The 12,229-nt window shown below is 45.3% G+C and overlaps 1 protein-coding gene across 2 annotated transcripts in view; it reads left to right on the top strand.

Annotated features, from left to right (window-relative positions):
• The window catches only part of MARCO (macrophage receptor with collagenous structure), a 44,886-nt gene that overhangs the window by 12,927 nt on the left and 19,730 nt on the right, over nt 1–12,229 (top strand). For both annotated transcript variants that reach the window (XM_072788935.1, XM_072788934.1), the window contains exons 2-4: nt 6,863–6,964; nt 7,825–8,046; nt 9,132–9,167. In XM_072788935.1, the coding sequence (XP_072645036.1) occupies nt 6,901–6,964; nt 7,825–8,046; nt 9,132–9,167 (322 nt within the window). In that variant the 5' untranslated portion in view covers nt 6,863–6,900. The remainder of the gene's footprint in view (nt 1–6,862; nt 6,965–7,824; nt 8,047–9,131; nt 9,168–12,229) is intronic.

Genomic DNA, 12,229 nt, shown 5'->3' with positions numbered 1-12,229 from the left:
ATCTACAAGAAAGTGTGTAAAACTGGTGTTGATTCTCCTAAAGTTTTGATAGAGGACTCCATCTAGGCCTGTATATTTCTTTTTTAGGGGCTTTTTAGTACAAAATAAATTTATTTAATAGCTGTAGATGTAGATATTATCTATTTATTATTGGTTGAGTCTTGGTAGTTTGTAATTTTGGAGAAATCAGTTTATTTCTTGTAAGTTGTGCACATGAAGTCAGTGACAGGATCTTCTTACTCTCTTATTAAGGGCTGCAGGATCTGTGGTAATAGCACCTGTTTCATTCCTGATATTGGATTTGTGTCTTTCTTTTTCTCTTCATCAGTTGAGCTTTATCAATTTTACTGATCTTACTAAATCAGCATTTTGTTCTACTGATCTTCTCTTTTGTTTTCCTATTTTAAATCTCATTAATTTCAGCTCTCATCTCTATTATTTTGTGGGGGTTTTTTGTCCTGGTTGATGAAGGTTTATTTTGTTCTTCTCTTCCAGTTCCTTGAGCTGGGAACCTAGTTTATCAGCTTGAGACCATTTCTCATTTGTAATGTAGCCTTTAGTGTTGCTATACATTTCCCTCCCACTACTACTTTAGCTGAATGTAATAATTTGGTATGCTGTATTCTCATTTTTGATTAGTTCTTTTTCAAAAAATTTTAAGACTTTATAGTCAATGCATTATTTAATTTTAAAAAAATTTCCAAGTGTTTAGAGGTTTTCTTATTGTCTATCTGGTTTTTTAAAAGATTTTATTTATTTATTCCTGAGAGACACACAGAGAGGCAGAGACAGAGGCAGAGACATAGGCAGAGGGAGAAGCAGATTCCTCACAGGGAGCCTGATGCAGGAATCTGTCCCAGGACACCAGAATCATGCCCTGAGCCAGAGGCAGATGCTCAACCACTGAGCCAGCCAGGCATCCTTCCCCTTGTCTATTTGTTATTGACTTCTATTTTGATTCCATTGTCAGGAAACATTCTCTATGCAACTTCATTCCATTTTCATTTTGTTGGGGTTTGTTTTATGACCCATTGATATGATTTTTTTATATGATTTATCTTAGTGAATATCCCACTTGTACATGGAAATAATGTGTATTCTGCTGTTGTTGCTTGGAGTATTCTTTAATTGTTCATTAGATCCTGTTGGTTTATGATGTTGTTCATTTCCTCTATACTTTTGCTGATTTTCACTCAATTTCTGAGAGTAGGTTGTTAAAATCCTCAATATAATTGTGGATATATTGATTTCTCCTTTCAGTTATATCAGTTTTTGCTTCATGCAAATAGAAGCTCTGTTGTTTGGTTTCTTGGAGATAGCATAGAGTTAAGTCATGCTTTTCAATCCACTTTGCCATACTATTTGCCTTCTAGTTGGTATAATTAAACCATTTACATTAAAATGATTATTGATGTGTTAAGAGTTTAATCTATCATGTTATTATGCATTTTCTCTTTGTCCCTCTGTTTCCTGTTACCAGCTTTTCTTTTCTTACTTTCCTATGGGTTACTTGAACATGTTTTAGAATTCCATTTTGATTTATCTATAGTTTTTTGTTCGTTTTTTAGTCCATCATTTGAAATAGTTTTCTTATATTTTTTTCTGGGCATTAAAATATACATGTATAATTTATTGCAATCTACCAACAACATTCTACCACTTTGAGTCAAAAGTTTTATTTTATTAAATTTTAAGAACTTATTTCTGCTTACGTCTTTTGAGCCTTTCCATTTTTGAAATGTAATTATAAATATTTCCTCTATACGCACTGGGTATGACTTCATTATAATTTTTGTTTCAACCATCAAATGTGATTTAAAAAAACTGTGAAGGGGATGGTCTAAATGTATCTCTATGTTTACCCATTCTTTTTTCTTATTATTCTTTCCTTTTGGAAGTGCCATGACTTCTGCTATTATCTTTTCTCTTTTGTTTGAAGAACTTCTTTCAGCCATTCCTTTTTTTTTTTTTTTTTTGAAAATTTATTTTTAAAGAATCTCTACATCCCATCTTGGCTCAAAATCATGACCCTGAGATCAAAAGTCACATGTCCATTGACTGAGTCAGTCAAGTGCTCCCTTTTTAGCCATTTTTTCAAGACAGGTCTACTAGCAAGAACTTCGCTTAGATTTCCTTCATCTGAGAATCTTTTTATTTCCCATTCATTCTTAAGGGATATTTTTACTGGATATAGTTGATAATTCATTTCTTTGAGCACTTGAAAAATTTCATGTCACTTCCAATTTCAGATAAGAAATCTGTTGTCACTCAAATTGGTATGTCTAAAATTGGTATGTCTATTAATGGTAATGGCTATTTTCAAGATTTTTTCTTTTTTTTAGATTTTTAATTTTCTGGGTATGTAGGGTCTTTTTTAGATTTTTTTTTACTCATGATGTGTCTTGTTATCAATTGCTTGAATTTATGATGTTTGGGGTTTGCTCAACTTCTTGAGTTTGTAGGTTTATGACTTTCACCAAATTTGAGAAGTTTTCAGCCACCATTTTTTCTTAAAATATATTTTTCAGTTCACACTCTTTCTAGGACTTTAACAATATGAATATTATGTATTTTTTTATTGATACATAGATCTCTGAGTCTTTGTTCATTTTTTTTAGTTGATTTTCTCTGTTTTTCAGAAAGGGTAATTTCTATTGTACTATCCTCTAGTTCATTTATTCTTTCTCTTATCACTTTTATTGCACTATTGAGCCCATCTAGTGAGGATTTTTTTAAAGATTTAATTTATTTGAGAGGGAGACAGAGAGAGAATGAGTGAGTGAGAGCACAAGAGGCAGGGGAGGGAGAAGCAGACTCCCCTCTGAGCAGGAAGTCTGACTTGGGCTTGATCCCAGGATACTCAGATCATGACCTGAACCTAAGGCAGATACTTAACTGACTGAGCCACCCAGATACCCTGGTGAGATTTTTTTAATTGGTGCTTTTAAGTCCTATAATTTCCATTTGTTTCTTCTTTATATTCTCTACTTTTTTTGTAGATTAAAATTGTTTTTTTTAAGAGTGTTTCTAACTGATCATTAAAGTACTTTTGTTATGACGGTTTCTAAATCCTTATTGAATAATTCTAATGTTTGTGTCATTTCCATGCTGACACCTATTGATTTTTTTTTAGGATTTATTTATGAGAGAGAGAGAGAGCAGGGGGAGTGGCAGAGGGAGAAGGAGAAAGAGAATTCTCAAGCAGACTCCTCTCTGAGTGTGGACTGTGATGCAGGGTTTGATCCCAGGACTCTGAGATCATGACATGAGCCAAAGCCAAGAGCTGGTCACTTAACTGACTGAGCTACTCAGGTGCCCTGTTGTCTTTTTTCATGCAAGTTGTGATTTTCTATGCTCTTGATATGATGACTAATTTTCCATTGTACTGTGGACATTTTGTATAGTATGTTAGAAGACTCTAGATTCTATTAAAATCTTCTACTTTAAATCATACTGTTTAGGTTTATCCCATAAAATTCTGACCCACTTTTGTGGGCTGTGTTTTCAATAACAATTTATTTTTCAGAGCCTTGACTGTCCTGTTCTGGTCTGCTTTGTTCAGCTGATATAATTGGTCTTCCTTGCTCTCTGCTGGTTCTGCCAGCAGGGACAGAAGGTGTTTCTTCAGACTGCCCAGTGATCGTGGGTCAGGGGTGGAACACATCAAGCCAATAGGGCAGAGACCACTTTTCTAGGCCTGCTCACCAGCAGCCCAGTGCCAGGAGCAAGAAGAGGGGGTTTCTGCACCCACCAAGCTACCTGCTGCTACTAGGCAAGGGGCCGGGAGATTGCAGGTCTGGGGGCCCTAGAGTTTGTATGCAGACTGGTTTTCTTCATTGAAATCTTTTATGGAATTGAAATTTTATTTCCCTTTGGAGCCACATTTTCACTGTGAGTCAGACAATAGAGCTGTCATATTTCTGAAAACTGTTTTCCTAAAATCTTCGCGTGGACTCACCATAGTTTACTCCAGGGATGCTCATTCTAGTTTACTCAGCTCTAGTTTATTGGATGCTTCATTCATTCTCTCATGTCAGACTACTCTTCCTCATTGGAGAAATCCACTTTGGAGTAAACATTCCTTTACAGGTTCTTCTACCCTCTTAGACATCAACACAGAAGGTAAAGTGTTTATCAGATTTTCTGCTTTGTAAGTGAGTTAGATAAATGCTACAGATTCAAAATTCCCAGTTTCTAAAATACCTTGTCTCTATGTTACATGATAGCTCTGGCTTAAAAAAGCATTCTGGGCCTGAGTGGATACCTTCAAACTATTCCCATTCATACTACCAGGATGGCTTTTCCTCTTACTATCCTCATTCAAATGCCTTCCACTTCTCCTACCATCTGGTTTGAAAATATCTATATTTTCCATGCTGGCTCTCATTGCCATCTCTGACCTCTATGTAACTTGTGCCTCTGAAGCATATTATCTTTCTTTTTCCATCATTTCCTCAAGTTTAGTACTGTCTAAAAGATTATATTCATTGTCCACCATCTTCTGTTTAACATGAGGCTTCCCTGTGTGTTACCCATCCTCGCCATGATTGTATGCTTGCCTGAGTTCTGAGGTTGCATTCCTGATGCTTTTCCAACACTTCTAAACTGGCACTGTTCCACTCTGCACGTGTTCAGGACCCAAACCTCTGCAGCCACTCATTCACCCTTCCATTTATCATCTTTCCAGCACATTGTGAGGTAGACACCATGTTAGTGCTGGAAGGCAGCCCTGGAAGCTTCCAAGATATTGGGGGGAACTGAGACATAAACAGACATACTTCAGGATGATGGGTGCCATATCAGGTGGAAACACAGAGCGACGTGGGGAAGCAAAGCAGGGTCCCACCTAACCCAGGGGGGGTCAGAGAATGTATCTTGGGGCAGGATAAGCACCATTGTGCTCCCAAAGGATGAGGAGGAATTAGTCATGCAGAAGGGAGGAGGTAGGTCTGTATTTCAGAGAAGATACATGCCCCAGAGTGAGAAGGCTATAACAACAAGTGGTCTGGTCTGTTGGTTGGGGTTCACGTTGGGGGTGTGGTGTGGAAGTACAGCCAAAGGAGAACTGGCAAGCAGCACGTCTTCCTGTGCCAGCAGATGAGTTGTTTGTCCCAAGGACAGTGAATGGCCACCAAGGGCTGAAGGCAGGGAAGTGACTTGGCCAGGCTGTGTGTTAGAGAGTTCACTCGGGCTTCTGTGTGAGTCCCAATTTGGGAGGTGCAGTGCAGGGATACTGTGCTAGACTGAGAATAACCAAATGCCACCAAATAAAAAACCATCCAACCAAGAAACCATTCCTCCTGCTGCCTGCCAAAGTCATCTTGAGACCACCATGCATTAGGCAATGCTAAAGCAGAGCTTTCTGTTCTGCAGGTGGCTGGAAGGAATTTCAGCAGAATAATGAAGTTTCCACAGCTGATAGAAAACAGACTCAAGGTTCACACACATCTATTATAAGAGTTAACCGAAAACCCACCATCAACTACCACAAAGCCAAAAATGTGTTCACATGCCCCTATTCCCTCCCATGGGATGCCCACCTATGATCGCTTTTCCTTTCACACCTGCTTATTTCAACTGTGTTTTTCCACCTGCTAATGTCAGCATAGGCTAGTGAGGCAAGTTCAGGCCTTGGGGTTAGATGGACCCAGGGACATATGCCTGTTGTGTTGCCTTAACTTCTCTGAACCCCAAGTCTGTCTAAGAGGATGATCACACTTACCTTGCAGGATTGTCAGAAGCATTATAGATAATATCAGACAATGCCTGGCACCGAGTAGGTACTCTGTCAATGTGAGTGGTGGGAACCACAGTACCTTCTGCAGGCTGGCTCCCTGCCTTTGGACACCCCAAAATGGGGACACAGCTGGCATGAATGAAAGACTGGAATGGGAACCACGGTGGCCTCTTTTATAATGCCCCAAACTGGAAACAGCTTGCCAACAGGGAAATGTCAGCATGAACTGTGACTCTTGCCTTTAAGGGACATTAGGCAGCTATTAAAAGAATAGTTAAATCTTTCTCTACAAAATAAAAAGACCAAACAAACAAAAAACTAGAGGAATGTCCACGGGAAATCATCCACTGCAGAACGCAGTGTGCTGTATTATATGTAATATGATATTATTTACATAAAATAAAAAGAAAAAATATATCTAGTAGTGGAAGGGTTCATCAGTTTCTAGAAGCCAACAGTCTAGTAGGAGGGCCACACCCCAGAATGCCATCAGAGCTTCTGTCAGCAGGTTAGGACACCAGGGAGCTGAGGTCCCTTGAAGTCTCTGATTATAAGATTATTAACCCTTGTAATGTTCTCTATATTTTTTGATAAATCATATCAAGCATGTTTTATTTTTATAAGTAAATAATCTGAAGAAAAAAGAAAACAAATGTCCAAATCTGAATTCCAGATCTGTGTCTCATAACTGAGTAGGTATTTCAACGTCTCTAAATATCACTCAGAGTTTATCAAGTGCTGACAATCATCCTCCTCCCAAAGTTTTGAAATTTAAGTATGTACATTCATTAATTCACCTGATAAACATCTCTCGAGAGCTCTCTATCACGGGCACTACATGAGGGCTTCGACAGTGCACCTGGTTTAAGAACCACACTCTGCCAGCTAGCGATGCATGGCACAGGTGTTTGCCCAGCCACACAGATGAGTGACCAAGAATGTCATTTCTTGGCTTGTGAGAAGATGAGGATCTGAGGGAAGATTCGGGGATAGTGGGACTTTGTGTCTTTACCCTCCACCTCACAGGGAGCCGTCTGCTCATGCAGAGGGGATTCTGACACAGGTTGAGGCACCCTTGGTCTCTCCCTTCTACAGAAGCCACCTTCTGCTGTGGTTATGTTTCAGATCCAAAGCCCAAGAAGAGAAAGGGGGTGAACTGCTTCATGGTCCTAGTGGCCATCTACCTGATTCTGCTCACTGCAGGTGCTGGATTGCTGGTGGTAAAAGGTAAACAAGTCAGGCACCTGTCTGGTGCCTCCTGGGGTGACACAGGGCTCAGGTTGAGTGGAGAGCCTTGGAGTCACAGCTGCCCCCGCCTGCTGATAGAAAGTTCTTAGCTTCTGGATAACCAGGTAGCCACATTGATGGGGTCGGTGCGGGGAGGTGGACAGGGGAGTGTGTGCATGTGTGTGTGTGTGCGTGCACGCGTGAGCACTCATGTGCATGAGAGGGAGAGAGAGACATAGAGACAAACAGAGAGAGGGAGAAAGCACATGATCTTGTGTGTGTTAGAGCAGTGAACAATGCAATAATTTCACATGAGTTTGCCGTGTGCATCTTTCATCAAGGATCCCCAATGTCTGAGTGGGAGGGGGCTTTATTGATCAGTGTTCATGTTAACATCATTTTACTTCCGAAGTGTTAAGATCATGAAGCAATTCCATCTGCAGACACTGAAGTCACTCAAGAACATCGTGTGGTGCCCAGCTGTCATAAACATATGTCACATGTCTATTAAGGTCACATGTGATTAGATCAGACCAGCATATTCGTCATCATACTCTCATTCCCAGAGCATGCAGGAAGGTTGAAGATTGATCATGATGCTGTGGGTGCATCCCTAGGCCATGAAGGAATAGTCTATGAACATATAACGTCATGCCTAAGTGCAGAGTTTACACATGCAAGATATAGAAAGAGCTCTATGCTCATGCTAGGTCCTCACAGCACATGAAATGTTGCATCCAGTATTCAGGACCCACAGAAGTTATCCACATATGACACAAGAGTGTTGGGGATATCCTCAAATGCCTGGGGCTCTAATGAGGTTCCTAAAAGAATGCTTTGGGTGGGGGTGGGGTGTCCAGTTCTGAATCTGCAGGAGCGGCTCTGGGCCATAGAGATTCACTTCACCAATGGAACGCTGGCTGCCGAGGACAGCCCATCTTTCTCTTTGCTCCAGTCAATGCCCATCCCGCATCTCACTGGGGGCACCTTGGGGCTGCAAGTCCTGCAGGCCCAGATCATCCAGGTCCGCACCAAGCAGGAGCACCTGCTACGGAAGGTGGATAACTTCACTCGGAGTCCAGGTTTGGCCCTCTCCCCTCTGCACCAGGATTTCTCAGGGGATAGGAAGTAGGAGCTGCTGGTTCATGGGCAAGGGGATCCTTGGGCCTGAATCCCCTTCCCTAGCAAGGAGAACATTCCAGAATGCTGGGCGCAAGGAAAGGGGTGAGAACCATATGGAGTAGGCATGAGATGGATCTAGAATGTTTGGGAGGCTGGGTCGAGTCCTAGGACCACTCCCATGCTGCCGACTAATGCTGGCCCATGGCTGGGGAGACAGAAATGGCAGGCCACGGGGAGACCCTGGGGGGAGGGGGCTTCTGCTGGGGAAGCACGGCAACTTGGAAGATGCGGCCACAGGCAGGAGAAAACAGAGCCAAAGGTGGAGATGCCAGGGCCCCTCCTTCCCTGGGTTTTCTCAGAGCCTTGGAGCTGGGTCACGTGAGATTGTCCTACCACTACCCCCACTACTCTCTCGGTCTGCCGGAACAGGAAGGGCTGACTGGTCCAAAGCAGCTCTGAGGTGCTACCTCATTGTTGCAGAGTTCACACTGTCACATGGAACTCCAGCCCCAATGGCTGGGGTGAGCTAGGAGTTAAGGGGTGATTCCATGACCGTGGTTCTGTGCCCATGGGACCAAGTGCTGAATGAGAACAAGGTCCAGGTGGGCAAATCCCCCAGAGGCTGCGGTCTTCCCAGTGACCACAGATGAAGGCTGAGCCACCATGTGGGTGAAAGAGGTAATGGCTGTGGCAGAGGGGCAGGGTCCAGGCTCAGACACAGAGACCACCCCTCCCTTCCTTGAGATGTGAAGGAGCTGGCTGTGATCCGCACGAGGGGCCTTGCCCTTAACCCGAGGCTCTTCCTTAATGGGTTTGGCTCCCAGGGATCTCTAACCTCCGGTGTAGACCAGAGATGCAACTAAACATCTGGCTTTTTCCAAAAACTCATTCCTGGAAAACACCTAGGCGTTTGTCTCCCATTAATCCCCCAACTGCCTGAGGCCCTTGCTCTTCAGCCTGGAGGACACAGCCTTGGGACTCAGAGCCGGGTGCTCTAGATGCATGTGCTCACACCAGCCTACAACACTCTCTTCTCCCCTTGCAGAGCTGTTCCGGATCAAGGGAGAAAAAGGCACTACAGGTACGTTCATTTCCACTCTGACCCATGCCTCCCACTGCCTACAGCCTTCTTTCATGGGCTCCTGGGCTTGTGCCTTTCTGGGCCTCGACCCCAGCTTACCTTCCGTGGTCCTCCACAACTCCCCACAAACTCACTGGTCCTCAGTTGGGTCTGCTCTCTGTTCCCTGACCATGTTGGAAGTCCTGGCTTCTGGGCCTTTACCCTGCTCCTCGCCTGAAGTGGGAAATAGCTTCCCCATCCTCCCCTGCCACACACACACACACACACTCATCCCCAGCAGCCAAATCTAAACTACCTTCCAAGGCCAGCCCAAGGGCATCCCCCTCAGGTGCTCTCTCCCCCTGGCATCCCAAGTGTAGGACTGTCTGCCATAAGCACTGTTTCCAGATGCCTCTTACCCAATACCTAGCTGGTCACCCCATCTGGCTGTGATCATGTCCAGGGGTGCATTGTTTATGTCTCCTAGAGCACGTAATGGGAGGGGCAGCCTCTATGACCTGAGTTGTTTTTCTTTTATTTTAAATTTTTTTATTTATTTACTCATGAGAGACACACAGAAAGAGAGGCAGAGACACAGGCAGAGGGAGAAGCAGGCTCCGTGCAGGGAGCTCGATGTGGGACTCAATCCCAGGACCCCAGGATCATGACCTGAGCCGAAGGCAGACACTCAACCACTGAGCCACCCAGGCATCCCACAAGTGCCCTCTTTAGTACCCATCACCCACCTAGCTGACGTTTATTTTTTTATTCTTTTTAAAGATTTTATTTATTTATTCATGAGAGACACAGAGAGAGAGGCAGAGACACAGGCAGAGGGGGAAGCAGGCTACATGCAGGGAACCTGATGTGGGACTCAGTCCTGGTACCCCAGGATCACGCCCTGGGCTGAAGGCAGGTGTCAAACTGCTGAGCCACCCAGGCATCCTGTAGCTGACATTTAAAGTCTGCTCCAGTGCCTGCCCCAGGGCCTAGTGCTCCAGGACCAGACACAGAGCCCAGCTCAGCCCTGGGTGGGGAGCAACCTCCCTGAGGTCCCCCTCTCTCTGTCTCTGTTTTTCTGTGTGTGTGTGTGTGTGTGTGTGTGTGTGTGTGTGAAGGTACACGGTCCCTGACTTACAGCAGCTCCATTTGTGGTTTTTTGACCTTACAATGCTGTGGAAGTGATACCCGTTTAGCAGATGCTGTACTTGAGGTTTTGAATTTGGATCTTTTCCCAGGCTAGAGACTTGCCGGGGACGATGCTCTCGTGATGCTGGGCAGGGTAGCTCGGGGTCAGCCAGGCAATCGCAAGACCAGGGAACTGTGATACACTGACAAGCACTCTGTCCCCCGACAGCCACTCTGCTCTCACCTTCAGTACAGGGGTCAGTAAGTTACATGACAGTCACCACCGTATCACAAAACAGGGTTTGTGTTACATGAGTTTGCGCACCTGTAGGCTAATGCCAGCGTTCCGAGCATATTTAAGGTAGGTGAGCCTGAGCTATGATGTGTGGTAGGTAAGATGTATTAAATACATTTTCGACTTAAAATATCTTTGATTTCTGTGTGTTTAATTAACAGTATGTAACCCCGTGGTAAGTCGAGGAAGATCTGTGTGTGGAGGGTATATATATAATCTCTAGCTCCATCTCTGTGTCTCTCTCCATCTCTCTCTGTCTCTGCCTTTGTCCTTCTCTCTCTGTCCCTCTGTCTCTCTGTCTCTCTTTCTCTCTCTCATTCTTAGAGCCTAGAAACCAGAGGCAGGAAACTGATTCTAGCAGCAGGGGTTCAGCAACCCCCCAAAACTTTCCCAGGTTCCCCCATCACCCTGGCCTGCCCAGGGGAGGCCTCAATCTCTCTCCCTCTGGACCATGGCCTGCCTTCCCTGGTCAGGGCTCCCCAGAGGCACATTTTCCTGCACAGGCCCCTGGAGACCAGTAGGTGGGTCCCCAAGGTGAGTGGTTTGGCCCCAGGCAACCTCCTGTGAAACTGCACACTGGCCTAGGCTTCCAGAACATTGGAGGGGGAGGGGGAACTTTGTGCCTAAGTCAGGTTTTGGGAGAGGGTAATGTGGAATCCAGCCATACCTCTCTATTCCTCCCCTGTGGGTTCTGGGCTTCTCAACAAATATTTACTGAAAGCCACTCAAGGATCAAGAATCCGCCCCCGTCTCCCACCCCCCTCAAACACTGGGAATGCAGACTTAAGAAGGCAAACAGAATCTTGCCCTCAGGGAAGCATGATTTGGTGACATGATTTGGTGACAGCCCTGGCTTCTGCTCTGAGAGATGGGGGCAGCTCCCTTGGTAAGGAGAGCGTGGGGGAGACCCAACCCTCTCGTGTGCCAGGGAAGGCTCCTGGAGAGACCTTTCAGCCTTGATGTGAGTGTGAGTGGAAGGTGCCAGGGAATATGGATCCCAGGCAGAGACCCACACATGCAAAGGCCCTGAGGTAGGAAGGGGGTTTGGTGAACCCAGGAAGGCAAAGAAGGAAAACTCACATGCTGGAGTACAAGCATGAGAGGAGCGGAGGTGGGAGACAGGCTGGGAGCCGCAAGGATGAGGAAGCCCTGGATCGGGGGACATGAAGGCGCTGCCCCAAGCTCCATGCAAGGCACTTTTATCCATGCCTTGTTGACTCCTTACCCTAAACCCAAGAGGCTGCTATTATCCCCATTTCATGGATGAGGAAACAGCCTCAGAGGGATGCTGACTTGCTCAAGCTAACTCAGGCAAGGCTGGAGGAGCAGAGTCAGACTGTGGAGGCAGCCTGAGTCCCCTCCTTGGCCCGGGGCCAGGCCACCACAGCAGAGCTGGTACAGCCTGTGCAGCCTCGGTGGGAGGGAGCCATGCGATCTTAGGGGCTCACCCTGAAAACCCCTCCGAGGGACTGGACTGCTTCTGTCAACAGTGAGGCACTACTCCTGAAGGCCCAGGGGCAGGAGTCTCTGACCTTGACCCCTGCACCTGGGGGTCTCTAGGGTTCTTGCCTCTTCCCTCTGGCTAATACAGGCAGCGAGAGCGTACTTTCCCTGGGTTTCTATTGTGTCCCATGACCCCATGTGGTCCGAGGCCCCTGTG

This window comes from Canis lupus, chromosome 20 (genome assembly GCF_048164855.1).
Source record: "Canis lupus baileyi chromosome 20, mCanLup2.hap1, whole genome shotgun sequence".
Taxonomy (NCBI): Eukaryota; Metazoa; Chordata; class Mammalia; order Carnivora; family Canidae; genus Canis; species Canis lupus.
Note: the sequence above shows the minus strand (reverse complement) of the source record. Positions and strands in the feature narration are given on the sequence as shown.